Source organism: Siphateles boraxobius, unplaced genomic scaffold (assembly GCF_051911475.1).
Source record: "Siphateles boraxobius isolate OS27281-9 unplaced genomic scaffold, OSU_SipBor_1 24, whole genome shotgun sequence".
Classification (NCBI taxonomy): Eukaryota; Metazoa; Chordata; class Actinopteri; order Cypriniformes; family Leuciscidae; genus Siphateles; species Siphateles boraxobius.
Window position 1 is genome coordinate 14,354,861 of NW_027508855.1, and position 23,253 is coordinate 14,378,113.

A 23,253-nucleotide genomic window follows, 5' to 3' on the forward strand; every position below is an offset into this window, starting at 1 on the left:
GGCTAAGGACTGCTGATGCAGTGGGAAATTATATATATCTGGTAAATATAAGGAGATGTAAGGATAGCAAATGGGATGCATCATGTATGCAGAATTAAGTAAATTCAATGAACACGTTCGATATACAATATTTCCTCTATTTATTCAAAATAAATCGAATTTGTTGTTTGTCGAATTTGTTGTAGATTTTGGATCTTCTGTTTATCAGCCAAAATGCACAGTTATCAGCTGACACATTCTCAATAGTTTAAGATCCAGCTTCCTGTTGTGTATTGAACGATTATTCTTTGTTGTTGTTTTTGTTGTTGTTGTTTTTTTTTTGTTTTTCTTTTTACAGTGTTGCTTTTAGTGAGGACAGAAACAACAATGCTGAAATTTTCTTGTGATGGTGTAAGAAAATAGAAAGTGTGGATTGCGCTGGATGGTTTTGTATTTGCAATATGGATAGCTAAATATTTCATAACTATGCACAAGTTTCTTAAAGGGAAACTGTTTTAGATCTATAAATGTATCCTACTTAAATCTTAAAGGGTTAGTTCACCCAAAAATGAAAATTATGTCATTAATGACTCACCCTCATGTCGTTCCAAGCCCGTAAGACCTCCGTTCATCTTCGGAACACAAGTTAAAGATATTTTAGATTTAGTCCGAGAGTTTTCTGTCCCTCCACTGAAAATCTATGTACGGTAGGGGTGGGCGATATAGCCTCAAAATTCTATCACGATATTTCAAGAATATTTGCGATAATGATATTTATGACGATATAGACATTTTTTTTTTGTTGTTGTTGAAAATTTTCTTATTATGTTTATCTCGCCTAAATGTTTGCTCACTCATTGCGTTTTTACAATGTGGTAATTTTGTTGTTAAGAGTTTACACAACACAAGGAAGCTTGATTTCAATCTTTGAATTAAATGTTAAATGTGTGTAGGTCTAACACCAGTATTCAGAAATACTACAGAAACATAATAAAGTAATCAAATGTAAAATAACACAGTCTTTTAGTTCTGTTTCCTGATTAAATTAAATACATAGGCTAATAATTCTCATTTATTACAATTAAAGCTATCTTTTGTTGTTTTGACGCCAACATTAATGACAGACGCATAGCCTATGGCTGCTGTCACTTTTACAGCTAGTGCACGGATCCATTGCTGTTTCCATTATACTGTCTTGTCACACTGTCACATGCGTTTTATACATAACCGACTGTGTTTATGAGTATACTTACCATGACCGGAAGTTTTACACAATTTTGCGTTTTCCCCCCATTAAAGCGATATAATCCGCGAAAAATAACTTTAGTTTCTCGCGAGCTGTGCTCTATGTATGCACGCAGTGCAACTCTCTCAGAGAGTGCGCGAGTAGCTTACTGGATAGTTTAAAACTGCTTGAATGTTTAAACTGATAAGAATTAAGAAGACTTGAAAATTATAAACTTTAGTTACGATGCACTGATGGCCTGATTGTGCAAGAGACCATTCAGTCATGTCCCGACTCCTAAACGTGCGCGAGAGAAGACGCGCGTCGGCAGCCCCGCTGAACACTCAAGCTGTTTGTGAACTTGCTAAATCATCATCGGAGGCTGACAGACTGCTCTCGCGCTCAGACAGGTGTTGTTGTTGTGCGTGCTAGGGAACGTAAATACGTCATCGCGTCGCTATATCATTGATATCGCGATATGACACTTTTTTTTTATCATGTAAAAATGTATACCGGTATTATCGTGGACGGTATGATATGGCACACCCCTAATGTACGGTATACTGTCCTTTTCCAGAAAGGCAATAAAGACATCATCAAAGTAGTCCACGTGACCTCAGGTTAGAATTTTTTGAATTTTTTGAAGCATCGAAAATACATTTTGTTCCAAAAATAACAAAAACGATGACTTTATTCAGCATTGTATTACACGTCAGCTCGTCTTACGTCAGCGGACTCATGAACGCGGATTGACAACAGAACCGGAAGAGAATACAATGCTGAATAAAGTCGTCGTTTTTGTTATTTTTTGAACAAAATGTATTTTCGATGCTTCAAAAAATTCTAACTAACCCACTGAGGTCACATGGACTACTTTGATGATGTCTTTATTGCCTTTCTGGACAAGGACAGTATACCGCACATAGATTTTCAATGGAGGGACAAAAAGCTCTCGGACTGAATCTAAAATCTCTTAAACTGTGTTCCGAAGATGAACGGAGGTCTTACGGGCTTGGAACGACATGAGGGTGAGTCATTAATGACATAATTTTCATTTTTGGGTGAACTAACCCTTTAATTGCACCTTGCTTTATGTGTGACTGCATCTCTTCACGTTGACTCTTTCATGACCTCAGGCATCGTATGGTCATCATGTCCCATGATGGACTTGAGCTTTACAAGGTTGACCATTATTTAGCACACACATGTTCTCTGCTTCATTGCTTCCTGCTGTTAGATGTATTTGCAACTACAGTACATGTCGTTGGTGTCACTAGCGTGACCTCCAAATCTGAATCCCTTATTTTAGATGGTCTACCAGGTAGGGTCTACACATAGTATGATGACTTGTTTGGCTCTTCTATTTGTGAAGCCACCCTGACTTGATATATCAACAAATGGGCTTCATTTCTCATTGCTTCTCAAGTCAGCAGGAGGCATTTTGGCAGTTGTACCCAATCTGAAAGGTGTTTTATTGTTTGTGTTACTGTGAACGGTCTTTTAGAATTAGAGGAAATCTGTTAAAAGAATGTCTATCTATTAGAATTGCATGATTAATCGTTAAAAGATCGCAGTCTCACTTCAAACACCCACGCAATCTTATTACTAAGCGACAACGATTCGCCCGTTTGTATTAAACCTTTGACAAGTAGCCTATGATCACAGCGATCATTTAGATCTCTGCTGGCACTGCTGCTGACCAAGAGTTGTCATGTAGCCTATAGGTATGGAACGGCTTCACAAATTACTTTTCAACCACACAGTGCCATTATTGCTGTGTTAAAATAATTAAAAATCACAGATATACTGGGATAGTCATAATAGTTTATAATTCGGATATCAACACTTGTGTATGGTAGAGATCAAAATAGAGTAAGTCACCTTTTGAAAGAATTTGATGCTTCAAATAAAGATTGTATCAATTGCATTGTTACGCCACTAGTTAGCAACAAGTGACTGTTAACAAAGTCCCTGTATTTGTCATTGAATCATTCATTCGAGAGATTCGTTCAAAACTGCTGATTCTTCGAGTAAGAGCTGCACGATTATGACAAAAATCATAATTGCCGATTATTCCCTTTAAATTGTAATTGCGATTATTAATTACGATTATCACAATTTACATTGAATATATATATAGGCATATTATAGTACATGTTTACAGAATAATTGTCAACACTCACAAGTACTGTCCCCCTTTACTTAACATAGGTTACACATAAATTGTAAGAATGAATCCTAGTAAAGACTAGAAAAACATTAGGACTACTAAAGCAATTAAATAGCAGTCCCAAACTAGTTTTTGTTAATACAATGTTGATATGAGCCACCACAGTCATTTAAAAATATAAAAAAATAACACAAAGTGAAGATAAAGTGGCATTTTGGGGTTATGGAAACGACACTTACCATGGTAAATACACAATACTAACAAGAACTGTTAATGAAACAGCTCCTGTTGAATAGAATGAAAATCATACCTGCATGCAAATCCTTCTCACCTAACACGTGATTTATTGGTATTTTACTTTTATTTCGTGACTTACAAATTTACATTGTAACGACGTTGCTCTTAGTTTCTTTTGCACTTCATACAGTGAAGCCATACACAGCGCGCGCCGCCGCATTTGCGCGTGCAATTGAAGAGTGCGCGCTACGAGCACAGTATAACGGCTGACAGGACAGTAAAGTATGTTTTTCTGAGGTGAAAGACTTTTTATTTCAGCGTACACTTACGTCACTGCCTGGTATGTCATATTGTGCTGGGTTTTCTGAAGTTGTCGTGATTCGCCTCTCATAGCATAATTATGCTCGAAACACACACACGCAGAGTGGATTTTCTTTTGTAATCGCGGATTTGAACGATTACGTAATCAGGGCATCCGTAATCATAATCGCAATTAGAAATTCGATTAATTGTGCAGCCCTATCTCGAGTTGTGAAACAAGTGAAGCCTTTATTTGTGATTCTTTGAATCACTCATTCAAACTGATTTACAAAATAATAATAATTCAAATAACTAATTTAAAAAAAAAGTCTACAGCAATTAACATTTTGTCAGAACCTCTAGTAAATTACATGTTGTTTTGTTTGGTTGTCTCTTTAGAATCATGGGAGAATCGTAATCTCTATTTGAAAAAAAGAAAAACCGTGATTCTATTATCTATCTGTTTGTCGAATGGTGTCTATTTTTCACTCACAGTACTGTTTACAGTTGTTACATTTGATATTGATGAAGTGGTACTTCTGTTTTACTGGTGCGGCTGGGAGTATCTAAGACAACAAATGTTGTAGTACCATGCTTGGCAATTACAACTTAAGGTCAAGGCTGAGAACCCCCCATATTCCCATCCATAAGACGTGTTGTTATTTTGGTTGTGTGCAGAACCAGTGAGACAGTGAGAGCCTGCTTTGTCGTTTGACAGTATTGTTGCATCTGGATGTCTCTACCCTCTTGTTTTTTTCTTTCAGTTTCCTTTCTCTCACTTGTTTGTGTTTGGTTGTGTTTTTTAGTGTGTGTGAGTGTTTCCAGCTGTCTCCCCCTTTACGTTGATCATTGAGGTTCTTGCACAGGGCCTTGTGGGTGATGGGTGGGGGGCTGCATGAATGCAGAAATGAATTTCACATGTTAATGAGAACCTTGACAGAGCCAGAGACAAGGACATTAGGTTTTGTTCTTCCACCCCCTGCCATTCCTGTTGTATCCCCATCTACTCATTCGGGTTTCCAGTGTCCTGATTGCCCACGCACATGCACTCAGCTTTGTGTACATTAAGAGGAAATTGAAGGCTTCATTAGAATGGTGAAAAACTGGCAGATTGGTGTGTGTGTGCGTGCGTGTGTGTGTGTATGCGCGCGCGTGTGAGTGTGAGGGGGCGGCTTTTGTCCTGTCAGATGCGCTTCTGTAAGAATAATTTTTCTTTCCTACATGAAATATTTTTAGATTTCCTGTGGTGGTCTGTCTGCTGCCTGGCAGCTGTGCTTTAATTTTGCTTTGTGAATAGTTTGCTCTTCTCATCTAAGTTGTTTTGCTGGTCTTTTTGAAGAATGAAAGAGTTGTTGTATGAACTCAAGGTGTGTCCGCAAACTGCCCAGGTTTGCTATTTGTCCTGACTTGTTCTGAACAAAAACAATTATCATGTGCTATCAAGCAGTATCCTAAGTTGTGTGTCGTAGTAATAATAGTATTAGTAGTATACAAAAAAATAGACTACTGTTCTAAAGTTTGGGGTCAGTAAGATTAACTTATTAACTTATTCAGTAAGGATGCATTAAATAGATCAAAAGTGACAGTAAACACTTTTATAATGTGGCAAAAGATTTCTATTTCAAATAAAGGCTGTTACTTTGCATCAAAGATTCCTGAAAAAATGTATCGTTTGCACAAAAATATTTAGCAAGACAACTGTTTTCAACACCATGTAACCCTTCAGACTGGATTAATCATCTACTAAATCTTAATCTGCTAAAAATCATGTTTGCCATCACAGGAATAAATTACTTTGTAAAATATATTAAAATAGAAATTTCATTTTTAAATATTATTTTGCTCTATTTATCAAATAAATGCCACCTTGGTGAGCATAAGAGACTTCTTACAAAAAAAAAAAAAAAAAATCTTTCCAACCCCAGGGTTTTTAAACGAGAGTTTTTTGTTGTGTTTTTTTTATACCAGCAAATCAGATTTTGGCACTCTGTCTGGTGAACTTAGATTTTTGCTCCGTTTTAGTTCATCTACCTTAAACTCTTTCATTTTTTCAAAACTCTAAGAAACTGCATTGAGACATGTAGAGCTGGTAAAAACTCTTCACGTCTTTCTACGATAGCTTTTGCGACCATGCATGAGTGGCAGAGCACCCAATATGCAGTTAATTGCTTTTGTTTACCTAGATATAGCCTAATCAAATGTGCTTCTTTAAGTGCATTTTAACAACAAGAGAGCTGTATGTAAGGGTTTGGTTTTCTTTCTCAGAGTCCCACCCTTGAGTATGGATGTGTGTGGACCTGAGTCAGAGGAAAATGAACCCAATAAATCACACTGTCCTCTCTCCTCCCTGCGTGGACACACACACACACACACACACACACACACACACACACACACACACACACACACACACACACACACACACACACACACACACACACACACACACACACACACACACACACACACACACACACACACACACACACCATAGAAACACCCTCATATGCGCGCTGACCTTTTTTCTCCCAGCCTAAATCTGACATTTCTTACTAGCCAGTCAAGAACGCTATTTGAACACACTTCCTGTCTAATACCCACTGAGTTTTTCTTTAGAGCTACTGCCATAATAGCCTATTTGATTGAGTCACATTCAAAACCATAGTAGCAATCTTCATATTTGTACTGTTCCATTGGCTGTAATGTTGTACAACAATGTTGTAAAAAAGAAACATGCGTTCTACTCTTCTTGAACTTCTCCTTGCACTCACATGTATCTGTGTGTGTGTATGAGGCATACTGCATCGTGGGTGGGTCTCTCTTGGACACACTGAAAGATTAATGTTGCTACAGAAGCAAATGTCAGATGGTGTGGCTTAGAATAAGCATCAACACATGCTTTTGTGCCCACACCCTGACAATAATCCCACCTCTAGGCCCACACAATCACTGTGATCATGCCCATTGCAGCCTCTTTGATTATCAAAACTCTGGGTAATACTTTATTTCGATGGTCCACTTCAAACATTCTAGAAGTAACTTTGCACCATATGCCACCTTACTCTCAATAGAGTTAGAGATCAACCAATATTGATTTTGTTTATTACAGATACCAATTATTTTTATGTTTATGTGCCCGATAACCAATATACTGAACCTATATTTATTTGTTGGTTTATTTCTGTTTTTGACAGTTATTGCTACACTGAACTGAACAAACTGTTTAACACATTTTTAATACTGTAATTTCTGAAATATCACTCCCTCCTTGCATACAAAACAAAACACACTTCTACATCAATAAATAGTCTGAAAGAGTGCACTTTTTTTGCACTGTCACTGAAGTGTCTCTTTTCAATAGAATCATTAATCAGGTAAACAAACAGGTAACGAATATAGCATGTAAAAATACTCCTAACAAAATTTAAAAAAGCATAAAACATTCTAAACCGCCTGAATAAAAAAAAACATCACTACTTTAGTGTAGCTTAATAATCCCAGTTGCATCTTTTTATTACATAACAACAGCATTAATATTAACAACAGGCAAAATTAATTTAAAAAGTCTAATGTTTTCAAATGGAGAACATCATAAACAAATGACAGTGGAGTCTATCAACTCCCTACAAATATAAGCATAAACTACAGTTTTAGAAGGTTTGTGTGTTTAAGCTAAAGAGTTAAGAGAATAGAACAGGCTGGAATATTCACTGGAGTACAACCATTGTCAGAGAAATAAAACCGCGAATACATCAACGCAATTACTGAGTCCATGTCTTCTGGCATGTTATGAGAATTATTAATAATGTTTTTGTCCGTCTAGATTATGAAATATCTGCTGACAGAGCACTGTTTTTATCTGTGCTTTACACAGAACTTCTCTCGCAGAGATCATAATTAATTTTCACAGAGCTGTAATTATTTAGATGTTTATTAGCAAATAAATAAACATAAAAGTGGTAAGCGCTCTCATAATCCGCCAGAGCCACAACAACATTGCCCAACATTAAATGGCAAACGTAATGCAAGCGGAACGAAACTGCTCGTTATTGTGTGGTTGACGGACCGTTTATCAGTTTGGACCAAAGCAGCTCGAGCCGATCTTGATCAAGCGGCACTGTTACTACACAGTGCTAATAAGAGATCCAGTAAAGGACGCATTTGAACTTGCCACAGAAGTAATAACATCGCTGCGACTCCTGCGAGATCTACTGAGAAACATTCACATTTCTCCGTTATTAACGGATCAAACAGCACTGACGTGGAAACCAGAAAGAAACATGAATGAACTATCCAGTGTCCACAGATCAGCAACATTCACCATGGATTAACTGTAGTAACACTAACTGCAACCATCGAATAGTAGGCTATAATGCCTCCAAGTAACATTCCGTCGGTTTTATTTTGACATTATGAATACAATTGCTGCCCTAAATCTGAATTAAAATAAACCTTTGTTTATAACTACTAAAATATTACATTTCATTTTTTCCAAGGAGCTGTTTTGTTTTATATGCTCCTAAGAAGAGTCAATTATAGCTCCAGAATTGCTCAAAGTAAAAAAAAAATCATATTTTATGATGTTAGTTTTAATTTAAAAAAAGACAAAAAAAATTTAAATTAAGGAAATAACCTAAAACCTGGTAAACAGTATTTTCTAACAACATAGGGCTATTTAGATAAACAATCTGGCGAGCATGTTGTTTTAGGCTAATACACCAACAGCAAATTTCTGTTTAATAAAGCGCTCAGAAATGTGTCGTTTGCATATTAAAATCTCAAAAATTAAGATTTTTGGATCAAAAAAAATCCTAAACAATGTAAAAGCCGATCTATTTGCTTCAGGCTTTTCTAAATCTTTCTCTGTGGAGAGGTATAAGACCTCTGTTTCACTGTATTATTTGGATCTGCTTAGCCATTTTTGTGAAGTTTATGTATTAATATTAAATATTAATATTATTTATTAAATTATTTGCTGTTTTTCTCTCTCAGCCTGTGGCAGAGCCCATACCCATCTGTAGTTTCTGTTTGGGGACCAAGGAACAGAACCGTGACAAGAAGCCTGAAGAGCTAATCTCCTGTGCAGACTGTGGGAACAGCGGTAAGGAAGGGGTGAAAGTTCATTTGAACAATTTTATCATTTTATTTTGAAATATTAAAAACACCAAGTATACTGGAAGTAGTTGTGGACAAAGGGATCTGCTAAACAATTTATTACATTTTAAAATACAGATTATTCTTCTTGTATTCAGTTTTAGGTCTAAAAAAGTTTTACATTTGGGGATGGCAAAACACATGTTTTTACACGCTACATCAAATTAATTTATTTCGGCACAATGATCTGTTTATTGCCTTTCTTTAAACGCAATATTGTCGTACAAACAAAATCCTATATCGATTGACCTCTAATGCGTATGTATTAATATGTTGGTATGTTAACCAATTTCAGTGTATATGTATGTTTTGGATAAAACATGTTAAATTTGGCGAAATAATCTTATATATGTGAATTATTTTAAGATTGAATTTGCTTGTTCAGTGGATATACAATACTAATTTTAATTGCACATCTCTTAAAGGTTTCAAAAGGTTATAAATTTGATTTTCAAAACTCAACAAATACCCTCAACAATAATTATGGGTCAAGATAAGAGTAGAAAGCATGAATGGGACTGTCTGTCTTCTCATCGTGATGAGGCTTGCTTTATTCAGGTTTTTTAAGGTTGTTTCATTCTGTCTTCTCAGGGCACCCATCCTGTCTGAAGTTCTCTCCGGAGCTCACTGCACGGGTCAAAGCTCTGTGGTGGCAATGTATTGAGTGCAAGACCTGCAGCAGCTGCCAGGACCAAGGAAAAAATGCAGTAGGTTTTTCCAGGGTCTTTCTCATTGTTGCTGCCAGATCATGTTAATTTAGGCTGCGTCCTCATTTACGCTACTGTTCAAAAGGTTTAAAAAAAATCTAATGTTTTTAAAAGTCTCTTATGATCACCAAAGCTGCATTTATTTGATCTAATAATGATTTGGTGCTTAAGATTTATTATTATTATTATTATTATTATTATTATTATTATTATTATCATCATCAATGTTGAAAACAGTTGCTTAATATTTCTATAGAAACTGAACTTTTTCAGTATTCTTTTGCTGAATAGAAAGTTCAAACGGAACAGCATTTCAAATCTTAAGTCTTCACTGTATCTTTTCAGAAATATAATGCATCCGTGCTGAATAAAAGTCTGAATTTTTCAAAAAAACATTCTGACCCCAACTTTTGAATAGTAGTATATAGACTTAAATTATGCACTTAAGTATGTACTTCACTGGTGATGGGGAAAGAAACTACTTTTTCAGTATGTAGTATGACCTACATGTAGTAGGGTGATATGACCAAAATCCTATTTCAGAATATGATCATCTTTTCCAGGATAACAATGTATATATCACTATACATTTTATTAACGGATTAAGTTTTTCAGGTACATTAATTTTATTTAACATGTAGTTAAATACAAAGAAACAGAAAATGAATAATCAAATTAACAAAAAAGTACTGCATAGTCTTAACAATATGAATTACTTACATGCATAAATACATTTTAATCTTATTAAAGCTACAAAAGTTATTCAGTCAGGAGGAAAGAGTCGAGCTGGAAGTTATTTTCTCTTTGTCTTTTGTTGTTTGATTAACATTAATGACAGAGAGCAGCAGGTATATTATACTGCTATCACTTTAAGACAGAATGCACAGATCTATTATACTGATACACATTTAATTTACAACCAAGTGTTTCCTTTCATTTGAGACATAACCCACTGTATTTACATGAACACTCCTTACGATGGCCATTTTGACAATTGTGTGTATTCGACCATTCAAGCACAATAAGACGTGAAAGAGTGCTGAATTTGCGATCCGATGCAGTGTTGTGCCGTGCTACACGTATATGTTTACGTACCGTGATGTACACAATATAGCAAAATCTCCAATGATAGACCTTTTATACCCTAAGATACATATCATCATACCGTCCTAGTGTCGTACAACAGTGGGGCAGTATTGGGGCGTATTACCCTGTCAACATTGTGTCCTGATACCACAGATTTCTGTTTGTGTAATGTTTACATGAAGCATTTCTTGGTTTACATAAAAATAACTTTTTTATAACTTAACCATAGCCTTGCGTTCCTTATCACATCTCTTTAACTGAAGATCTGAAAAGCAAGCGGTCACAAACTCCTAGCATTCAAAATGGTAAAAATTCATAATTAGGGTCCTTGACTCTTGTTGTCTGTGTGCATTTGTATTCTACAGGACAACATGTTGTTCTGTGACTCCTGTGACCGAGGTTTCCACATGGAGTGTTGTGACCCCCCACTGATGCGAATGCCAAAAGGTGAGTGCCCACACACTCAAATGCAGGCCATTTCTACTACAGTGTAATCAGTGGATTTGTGTCTAAGCCTCATAATGTTTAATTTAACATTTTTTCTATTAAATGCATATTGTGTTGATGAAATCCTTCACACAAAAATTAGTTTTCTGTCTAATTATACTTCCAAGTAATCATTCTTGATTGCTGCTCTGCAGGCATGTGGATCTGTCAGATCTGTCGGCCTAGAAAAAAGGGAAGAAAGCTCTTACATGAAAAAGCAGCACAAATCAAACGGCGATACAATGCACCACTGGGGCGACCAAAGGGCAGGTATATTAACTGTTTGATTCTCTTTGACCATGATTGCAGAACTGTTGAAATTATTTGCACAAGTTTTCATAAGACTACTACAAGTTTTCTTGTTCTTAGACCGGGACGACCTTTTAAGAAGCTTCGAGGTGGTGGGCGTGGCAGGAGAAGGCGGGGCACCGGAGGGGTGGATCGGTGTTCACAAGGCTCCTCCTCCCCACACTCTTCCTCGAGCTCCTCATGCGAAGGTTACCCTGGTGACGATCGCATGCTGTTCTCTCTCCGAGAAGAAGATTCTGGGCATGGTGGCCTGCGTTTTAACAAGAAAACAAAGGGTCTGATTGACGCTCTCAGCAAGTTTTTCACACCATCCCCGGACGGGCGGAAAGCCCGCGCTGAAGTGGTGGACTATTCCCAGCAATATCGTATACGCAAGAAGAGCAACCGCAAAGGCGAGCACGATGACAGGACAGGAGGTGAGATGGGTCAGTTTAGCCCCCCCCATTTGGGGTTCTAGAAACTATTATTATTATCAATGTTGGAAACAATTGCACAATGCAGGGCTCCAGACTGCAACCAAAGGGTCACATTTTTCAACCTTTTGTCCTGTGACTAAATTTTGTTAGAGGTTGCACTGGTGTTACCACCACATTGTCCAACTGATAAGAGCTGTCATTTCTGTTGCATATGAGAAACATCAAACGGCAGATGAAAAACGAAAGCGGGACGCTTTTATACGGAACGCTACTATAAAAATGTAACAAATTATTATTATTATTGCTGAATTTATATTTACACATTATGCAATCACTTTTATAAAATATCAAATCAAGAAATCACTTTTGTGACAAAGTACTTTTATACTTGAGTATGAAGAGTGTGTAGAAGTCACAATTTCACATGAAGAAAAACATTTAATGTGAATTACACATAAAGGAATTAAAGAGTGCTCCTTTTATAATCACTGAGGCTGTCTGTCAGTTCAGTATGATACTATAGAAGCTCTAACAAATCCGGTGCTGGTCCCATCATCTGTAGAACTGCTCTCAAATGTTATGCCATGTTTGCATATACACCAGTGCGTATTTAGTGTGTAGTAATTTCACCACAAACACATATAATTAAACTCCACTGTGTTTCACAGTCAACACATGGCTTTTTGACCCACAGGATTTCTTGTTTAAAGTATTATATGCAAAAGAAAAAGCATCAGAGTTAGTCTAGCTATTTTTGTCAATTTTAAATTTGTGATTTTAACATAAGAAAAGAATAGGCTATGTTTAAAGGTTTTGCTACGTGCTTGAGCAACTTAATATGTAAATATATAAAGAAGTAATAAATTGAATAATGTTTAAATAGAACGTTTATGTCTATGAAAGATTGTATAACTACTGTGTACAAAGAGAATCACGATGCTGAAAAAAACATTTTCAGTAACAACTTGTGGATTTGAAATAAAAAGTAATAAATCAATTTTGTATTTGTGGTAAACGTCTCTGGATCAGTTGCGCCCTGTAAACGCGGCATATGTGAAAGCACATTTGCTGCCTGTGCCGCTTCTGCACCTCATATGTATTATAGTACATACTGCATTCTCACTGCAAACGGAGTATGTGTGAACCTGGCATTATTAGTATGGAGCCCTGCAATGTTTTTTGTGGAAAGGGTTCTTCAATTGAATGGAAAGTTCAAATGATCAGCATTTTTTTAAAATACAAATCTTTGTAACATTATAATTGTCTTTACTGTTATTTGAAGACAGAATTCTGTCTTAAATAAATGTAATTCAGTAATAATGTGACATATTCTTTTATATATATATAAGACATATATAATGTGACAATACACATAATTCATTCAAATTAAATAAAACTTGTCACATTGTGCCTAATTAAATCAGTGTAAAATGAAAAGTACGAATAAATGTGAATCTGCCATCTCTTTTATTAGTGTTTGCTTTGTACCTTCAGTTTTGTACTTGCACTCACTGTCTGGCTGTTTTAACTGTCTTGGTGTCTGTTTGCATCACAGACAATCAGGAGTGTGGAGACAACTGGCGGGAGGAAGAAGACAAGTTGCCAGGACATGAAAACCTAACTGAGAAAGACGTGGAGCTCTTCAGGCACATTCAGGAACTGGCATTACAGGTACAAAAAGGGAGGGGGAAACATCATTAAATTTTGTCTTACAAATGCAAATTCCTGTCCCATCTGAATTTAAAATAATAATCTGTAAAGAATGTCCTTCTCCATTTACTGAGAAATGTGCTCCTCTAGGGACTGTGTGTGAGAGAGAGACACTTGCTCTGTAGTTCAATTTTTTTGAAATCACACAGAACAGAATGAAACTGTTAAAAAAAAAAATGAATTCATCTCATTTAAAGCGCCACTATGCAGGATTTCTGTTTTTGTCAAACAGCGATCCCTAGAGTCGCTGTAGAGTACTTGTATTTAACGTTACTGTCGTAAACACCACTCACGGCCTCTGCACTTCATAATAATAAAGTAGCCTACCGCGTTAGGCTTACCTGAGCCTAAATGCCAGATGACACCAATAAAGTGTATCATGTACGTCGCATTATTTCGCAGGGCTCTCAAGTTTTGAAGACAGGCAAGAGTGACATCCAGCCGACAGATACATTTTTGTCATTGGTTGTTGCATTAAATCTTACCCAGATACAATAGTGCTATTTTCTGATTGGCTATTGTGTAGCTCGACGAACAACACAAGAGGAGACGCGCTTGATTCCTGCCGGTTCCGCAGTGAGAGTGGCGCGGCCAGAGTTTTGGCATATTAAATATATTACAAATAGTTTTTCAGCGTGAGAAATACAATGTGTGGCGGGAGAGCGTGACAAAAGACCGAAATGAGACCGAAATGAGTGACTGTCACGCTCAATGCGTGACACTTGAGAGCCCTGATTTCGTAACAATGTCCGTTATTAGGGCTGGGTAAAAAATATAGATTTCTCGGTTTTAATCGATTCTCATTTTTACGAACCGATATCGATTCTTAAATCCCAAGCATCGATTAGTCATCCTGTTTTCAGTTGATGAATGAATGGAACATTGTAGCGCGCATCCCATCCAATAAACGCAATAATCTTTGTGCTTTGTTACTATTTATATGAAACAAAGTCTCAGATTTCAAATTACGTCCATTTTCTTACGAAATTCAAAAACATAAATACCGTTTTGGCGCTGTGGCGTGAGATCGCTCTGGTGCAGCTCAAGAGAAGCAGCAGCGCCGAGCACACATAATCTTCTCTTCCGCCTTAATATTACCAGTTACAGCGTGAAATAAACATGAATGAGCATCTGAAAGTGTGTTAAAAGATAGAGTATAACTTATCGAAATCCTTGTTGTCACATGGAATCGCTCAATCATTGTTTCAACCGAGGAAAGACGTCAGTGAAACAGCTTGTAAACAATGTCATGTAACGTCACATTTACCTCAGAAACACCATATCCAGTGACCATGAACTCGTTAGTCAGCTAGAAAAATTAACTCTAGAGAGGAGCATTTTGCTAAATATATGCACCATATTACATATGCATTTTATGTTATTTTATAATTATTTTGTTTTTCAATATTTAATGCATGTTTGAATAAATCTGGCAAGTTTTTATGACAGCCACCATCTAAATATTTATATTTCATATAACTTTATTATTAGAAAAATAAATAAAAGTGTAACTTTACCTTTAATATTAGGCTATAGTAGGCAAATGAAACAATTTTAATGATACAACTGACTCCCATAGTTTACAGCATTGGTTAAGAGATTTGTTTTCCTTGAGAAAATGTGCCATGTATTATACCTGATATCCAAAATAATCAATATTGAATCGAATCGAATCGAAATCTAATCGAATTGCAAGCTTGTGAATCGAAATCGAATCGAATTGTGAAATTTGTGTCAATACCCAGCCCTATCCGTTATGATGTTGTTAGACATGATTATTGCAATTTATCATAATAGTTTGCAAATTGCGCTCATTTACACTATTTACAACATGTAGGCTTATTTATGTCCTGATAATTATGTGAGATATTGACAACTGTTCTCATGATAATCGCAGGAATCAACTTTAACAGTGAAAGACTGAGCGAGTAGGACTCTTGTCCGGTTCCTCGTTTGCCAGATTCTCGTTACCTTTTTCTTGACTCTTCCTACCGCGCTTTCTTCGTTTTTTTCGCCATTCTGAAAACGCAGGTCCGATGTTTACTCGTGTCTGACTCCTCGCTCGGTCAGTCTGCCATTTCCTCTTTCTCGATTCCTCCGAAAATGCTTTTCTAGCTTTCTGCTTCTTATATGCCAGCTTTGCCATGGGACGATAGTTGTTCTTATAGCTAGCCGTATCCTGGATGGGGGCGTATACGCGTGCAGTGCCGTAAAGCAATTCGTTACCTCGCGAGACCTGATATCACACGATACTTCCTAACACTGAGGCCGGCGCCCGCCGGCCCAAAGTTTCAAGGGTGGTTTTGCGGCTCACAGGCACCAGGGGGGTGCGAGACGACCACCATTCAACACGAAATCAGTAATAAAAACATTACAATGACTCCAAAGCTGTTCGGTTTAGGTAAAAAAGTTACTTGGTTCTGCTTTAAAAAAAAACAACAACATTTAATTAAATCCATATACTTAATGTGTAAACTTTGATAGCCCTCAATAAAAATTAAACCGAATCTGGTCTACAAATTGTATGCTTGATGGTAGGGATGCCCATAGCTTGTTTGCAGTCACTGAATTTTGTTTTGCTATATTAGTGAAGGCTTGGAAGCTGTCAAGGCCTTTATCTCTGCAGAATGTAATGTGGGGGATTTGAGAGTTTCCATTATCTTGACAGCTGGTGCCTCTCTTAGTGATACACACAAACACAAATGCACATGTGTAGACTGATTGGCTGATTTGTGTGTGATTTGAAGCTCCCAGCAGAAGCAGCCACTCTGACTGCCTGAGGCCATCAATCGAAGAAAAACACACACTAACCCAGAGAGAGACAATCATATTTGCACACACTGCATCAGAAAGAACCAGCACGCTTGTGTTGAGCAGACAGAAAGGAAGAATACCATGCTGTAGTTTGACAATAAAGATTCTATTCTGTGGCATTTCCTTCCTTATAATGACCGTTGTCAATAGCAACGCATTATAACTCAGCGCACATCCATGTATCACAACGGACGCGCGCTCTCATTTAATTCAAATCTGATTCAAATACAACTTGCCGTCTTGCGTCACCGTTTTTGATTGTATTGAAAATGAAATTGGAGTTGATTTATTGTTTACAGAATTTGATAATATTGTTGTGATCATCTTGTCTGGACGAGTTTTGTACGCTGTACAAAATGGATTTAACAGGTACGAATAGAGACATTAATCTCTATTCAATATGTCCCCGTAATTATGTGGTAAAAAAAAAATCGGTGTAATAAGTGTACAATGAATATACATTATTATCTCTTAAATGTCACTCTTAATAGTCTTGTTTGAACTTGTTCGTTCGTCTTTGGGTCAACGCCACCTGCTGCAAACTTTTCTTCGCGGAAGCTTCACGTTTATTTCAAGTGAGTGAGATCAAATATTTCAACTCAAAACAACATTTAGTGCCCAATTATTTCCCAGACGTAGTTTTAGTATTGAGGTCAAAGTTAACTTGCCTTGCGTTCGCTACAACAGTGGATGATGGTCACACAGGGCGACTCGGCAGATTTGAAGTGTTTACCCCGATCGCAGCAAATTTTTTGTGCATGTTCTGCAGACAGAGTGACCATCATCGATTAAGTTTCCCTCAGGATTTTTGTAAATGCCAAATATGACGACACCTCAGATTTGGTCCTCTTAAAAGGCTGATAAATCTCCCGAACACGGTCACCGCCTTCCGCCATTCCTTCTCGAATAAAAAAAAAAAAAACATTGCGTTCCTGCGTCAGATTTTTGCTGGCTGGATAGGATTTATAGTGAGTTATTAAAATCGCGATAATCAAACACGGTTTAAATGATAATTGAATTTTAAACGATATTACTAACCGTCAGTACAATTTATCGTGGTTTATAGTGAAACCGGTAATCGTCCCATCCCTATTACCAGTTTAGGGATACAATTTAATTTAGCAAGCACAACCAGGTTCAAATCCTGATTTATCTAATAAAAACTAGGGCTGGGCACACAAAAAAATTAGATTTTTCAATTAATCTTTTTTTAAAATGTGGTCAATTTGATATTGATTTCTATATATTATGTATTTTTATATATACATAATATATGTTTTAATAATAATATATTATTGATATATTATACATATATTTTCCCCCGTATTTATTTCCGCAAACTTTGAACATAATATATGATTGACATTAATCTTATTACTAGTCTTCTCCACTAGATGTCATCCTCTTATTTATCTTGCGCAATGTTACAGCAGGTACCCTGTCATTCATTCAGTGCTGAAAATGGCGGATGCAGGCGCGCCTTTCAGCGTAAAAGACAGTATAACTGTACGTTCACACCGCCGCCGACTTGAGCTTCCAAAGCTACCGGAAGTCATTCATCTTCAATGGAAGCTGGCTTCTCTCAGCTGCAAGGAGCGTCAAATCCATCGGCGTCGCGTTTTGAGCGTCAATCAGAAAGTTGAAAGTAGCTCAACTTTATGGTAATGACGCGGTTCAGCGGCAAGCAGCGGCAAAAGCCAGCAACCAATCGGAATATAGACGTCCCCCGCACTGGCTGATTCCAGAGAAACATACCATGTAAACTTTCGTTCCTACCAAACCTTAGTTCCGAGAAAATGGAGGAAAACCTAACCATCACTGTTGCTGGGTTTCCTATCATTTATGATATCACGTTGTTTGCATATAGATAACGGTCCTGGAGGGTGTCATGAACCCAAAATCTCTGAGTCCAACGTCTTCTCCGCAAATACAATACAGCAGCACCAAACACAACAACTTCGCGATTATCCATGATCCAGTGATACACGTTTGAGAATGAGCGCAACTTTTATTTGAAATATTTACGAACGCTCGTTTCAAGTGGGAATGAAATTCATTTGCTCACGGTAACACCGATTTGACCAGTTGCACTAATGCAAATAATAATGCAAATAATAATAATTATAGCTAATTATAAATTTTTTTCCCCCGATCAAATGTGACCAAAACGGTTATAAAAATGCTGTCATTATAAAATGTTTCTTCAATATATTGGTTGTTTTTTCTGTTTATTACATTTAATGTTGTGACACTTCTCTTCTCCCTGCTACGTCAGAGCGGCCAAAGCGTCAACAAGCTTCCCCGTACTTTTTGACAAGTGTCCTTGGCAAGGCGGCCAGAGCTTCTTTGTCGCTCAAGTCGGCGGCAGTGTGAACGTACAGTAAGGAACTGTCAGTGTCCCTATTGGGCCAGTGCTGCATGGTCACGAAAGTTTGCCATTTGCACGCCTCAAGTTTTGCATTTTCAAGCCTCGCCGATTTAGGCATTCAATTGACCATTCGTGAAGATCCGTCCCCTTTAGTTACTGTTGCTATGTCTGACAAGCTACGCTGCTCTCACGACACACCATGTTCTCACGCAGTGAAAAATACATCGCGGAGCAGAGAGGACACTGACAACACACTGACAGACAGGACAGACCAGGTTACTTTTGATATGAAACAGTCTCAACTTAAACATTTGGTTATTTTCTAAAGAAATGTGAACAATAAATATCGTTTTGTGGCTCTTTAATGTGTCTGACAGATCGCTGTAGCGCCTCATTTAAAGCTGCTCATGAACCGATCATCTCTTCCTTCTAGTTAATTTATAGCATAAAATAAATAAACATGAATGAAAATAAGAAGGAAGTTTATTTTAACCACGGAAAGACGTCAGTACACTTTGTTTTTCAAGTTCAAATCCTCCAATGTTAATCTACTAACTCTCTTGACTGCTTTGTCCAGTAGCACCTCAATGCAGTACATGAGATCCACGGGGAGGAGTCGGATCAAGATCCAAGGGGTGGAGATGGGTAGGATTAGGGTTGGGTTTAGGGATGAGGGGTGTGTTTAGGGATCAGGGGGCGGAGTTGGCTAGGTTTAGGTGTATGTAAGGTGGGAGGAGTTGGATCTGGATCCGACTCCTCCCCGTGGATTTCATGTTCCGCAGTGAGAACCATCTCGATTTGTCGGACAAAAATGGCGGATTCTGCGGATGGCGGATTATGATTGGTCAGATCGCCTGTCAATCAAACTCCCTGCGAAGGGTCAAATTGATGGAGAACTCGTGCACGCGGTGTGAGAAGTTTTTGTGGACTGTGGAGTAAGAGTCTGTGGGTCTAACAATCTGAGAGTAGATATATACATATTCTTTATTTATAGTTATTTATGTTTGTTATATTTTAATGGTTTATTGTTTGTGTAGCACTATGGTGAACTTTGTTGTATTATTATGTGCTTTATAAATAAATTGGAATTGTGCGCGCACACACCCAAAGCGCACAGCTGCGCGTCTCAAGACAGCGTGCAAATAATAAAATGAATTCTCTTTCACGTCTCCTTGCACCTAAACGGACAAATTCATGCAAATTTATCTCTTAAGTAAGCAGTAGAGAAAGAACGCCTGTGTATCATTATTGGATCAATGCATTAGTCCTAATATTCCTGTTGCTAATATAGCCTAATATTCCTGTTGCTGTCTGTGTTTTTAATGTTAATCAAACTACAAAAGACAGAGAAAATCACTACCTGCTCTTCACTGAATAACTTTTTTGTAACTTCAATAAGGATTAAACTTTATTTTATTTGTACTGTGAAGATTATATGCAGTGTTATTTTACATTTGATTACTTTATTAAATTTCTGTACCTGAAGGCTACTGATGATAGACCTACCTGAAAAGCTTTAAAAGCACTGATTATTTAATCTTTGTTCTGTTGTATTTATTTATTTTGTGCAATTGCTTGTTTAACTATTTGTTCTTTTTTTTATTATTAATGACTGTTTACCTGTCTTTAATAATCTTTGAATTATATATTAGTTTGGTGTTTTAGCTGTGGTATCGAAAATGGAATCGAGAATAGTTAAATTTCACTGGAATATAAAATATTGGGTACAAATACTTATTTATTACAAAACAAGGATACATGGGTCAAAAACAATATTTTATTTAGTGCATCTGAATGTGGCCATGAACATTTGCATTGATTCATGTGCAGCTTGATTTCTAGTAGAACTTGTTACATTAAGTATAGACCTGCTCATATTTGTATTTGCTTGTTTGCATTTGTGTTTCGTAGTTTCCCTTAAAATACTTACTCTTGAACATGGAAATGTTACAATTCACACACTTTTTTTTAAACCAACACGACATGATCTGAACGGTGGTTCAACACAAGCTGTTTCACCTCTAGTTCGTATTTGGAATAAATGGATTGCATATGTTATTGAGATGCAGAGCAGCTACTGAGTGTCAGCAGGCTGGTGAGTGGCAGATGCTCTCAATTTCCAGTTGGTCTGCGGATAAGAGCTAATAATAATCTTGTAAGCCTTAGTGGGGAGCTGTATGCTTTTGAAAAACTGTTTTTGATTATTACAACAAAAGTCAGAGCCTCGACACATTTCTTGTGTAAAAGAGTAACTTTGTTCTCTTCTGTGTGTGGCAGGGCGCTCTGGGTCCCATAGTGGCCTAGCAGTCTCTAAATTGTAAATGTGTCCACTGGTATCTTTTTCTTAACTTTCTTGTGCTTGAACTCTTACAGAAAGTCGGAGTGACTGGTCCACCGGACCCCCAGATGCGATGCCCATCAGTTATAGAGTTTGGGAAGTATGAAATACAGACGTGGTACTCCTCTCCATACCCACAGGAGTACAGCAGGTAACAAACAACAAGTGCCATAATCACCATGATGAAAAAATAATAATCCCATTATGATGTTTAATGCGGCTTCAACATGTTAATCTTTTTGTTTTCAAAAATATGCATTTAGAATTATATTCATTTTGATTTATTGAATTATATGTGGCCATTTAAAAGTTATCTCCATCATCAATACCTATGGACTCTTTGCTGGTTGACATACTTTTTATGGATTGGTATTTTCTTGTCATGATCTAAACCGACAAGCAACCTTGGATGATCACATTTTTTTAATATTGAAGTATTTGGTCAATTTAACATGATAATTTGTATAAATGCAGATAAATGTGGTGTTATTTTTAACTAAAACTATAAAAATAGTTTTTAATTATTATTTTTTTAAATAAAGCTGAAATATAAAGTACTAGAATTAATTACACTAAAATAGAAGCTAAATAGAAATGCAAAAAAAAAAAAAATGACAATCACATAACAATATTACTAAAACTTAAACTAAAATGAAAAATATAAAGTAAATTTATATGAATAAATAGTATAATAGTGTGTTTATATATATATATATATATATATATATATATATATATATATATATATATATAAATATATTATATGCGCATGCTATTATGTTTCTGCACCTTGATTTTAGTTTTTTTTTTTTTAAATTTAAAAAAAAAAATTAGGCTTTAAATACTGATGTGTGATTGTTTCGATTTGACAGGCTCCCTAAGCTTTACCTCTGTGAGTTCTGTCTACGCTACATGAAGAGCCGCAGCATTCTCTACCAGCACATGCGAAAGTGCAGCTGGTTTCACCCGCCTGCCAACGAGATCTACAGGAAGGACGATGTGTCCGTGTTCGAGGTGAGGAAAAGAAATCTCCACTCCGGATAAAAACCACAAATGCACACAGACACTCGCGCATACACCTCTTTGTTTGTACACACCTGGCATCACAGGCATATGCTCATCAATAATAGTCATGCACCTGCACGTGTGTTTTCGTACGTGCTGAGCCAACAAAGGAAATCTCATTCACACTGTAGGCACGCACGCTCCCACACTGTCTCAGGCAATAACATCCGCCCACTTCCTGCCCTTAGCAATGGTGCCGCACAGCAGGGTAATAAATGAAGAGTGGTAAGCGCTCATTGTCTTAGAATCACTATGGTGATTTACTATAGCCATTGTGTTTCTACAAAAGAACATTTAGGTGTAAACGTTACATACAGGTCTGTATCGGTGTGGTCTAAATCAGTTCTGTCTGTCCAGAATTAACTGTGCTTACATGGTTAAGTTCACACTCTCAGAGTTTGAGGATTGAAAACCATATGATTCTCAAATTCTTCTCTACAGAAAGCAGCTTACAGACTGCTATCTATATGAACAGATAATCCTTTTCTGGCCCTTTTTTCCAGGGGTCCCTGCTGGTCATTTAAAAGTTTTAAATGAAACTGCTCCTACACCATTCATTTGCACAGAGATACGCAGAACATGCAGGATTCGTATTTAAATACTTTTTGCAGTTTAATATTCACAGACACTGGTTTATATCATGAATTGTTTTAAGTGTACTAACCTGCTTTTTATTTATTCTTCAAAAATTTGACATATTCAAGAAATTCCACGTTATACAATAAATTCAGTTTTTATGACTGGATTCTGTGATTCCGTCTGTGTTTTCTGCATCGTGGAAATCATAGGCCCCTAAATTTCGGCAAATACAGAACTCTTGAGGTTTTAAATATATCTTGTTTGATTAGGTGCTTCCTAAGGTTAGATGTGTTACCATTGCCAGCCTTGC

The 23,253-nt window shown here is 36.9% G+C and overlaps 1 protein-coding gene across 2 annotated transcripts in view; it reads left to right on the top strand.

The window, feature by feature from the left end:
• kat6a (K(lysine) acetyltransferase 6A) overlaps positions 1–23,253 on the top strand; it is a 57,352-nt gene that overhangs the window by 19,072 nt on the left and 15,027 nt on the right. For both annotated transcript variants that reach the window (XM_077241588.1, XM_077241589.1), the window contains exons 3-10: positions 8,904–9,012; positions 9,657–9,772; positions 11,224–11,305; positions 11,500–11,614; positions 11,714–12,069; positions 13,625–13,740; positions 21,335–21,450; positions 22,172–22,313. In XM_077241588.1, coding sequence (XP_077097703.1) covers positions 8,904–9,012; positions 9,657–9,772; positions 11,224–11,305; positions 11,500–11,614; positions 11,714–12,069; positions 13,625–13,740; positions 21,335–21,450; positions 22,172–22,313 — 1,152 coding nt within the window. The remainder of the gene's footprint in view (positions 1–8,903; positions 9,013–9,656; positions 9,773–11,223; positions 11,306–11,499; positions 11,615–11,713; positions 12,070–13,624; positions 13,741–21,334; positions 21,451–22,171; positions 22,314–23,253) is intronic.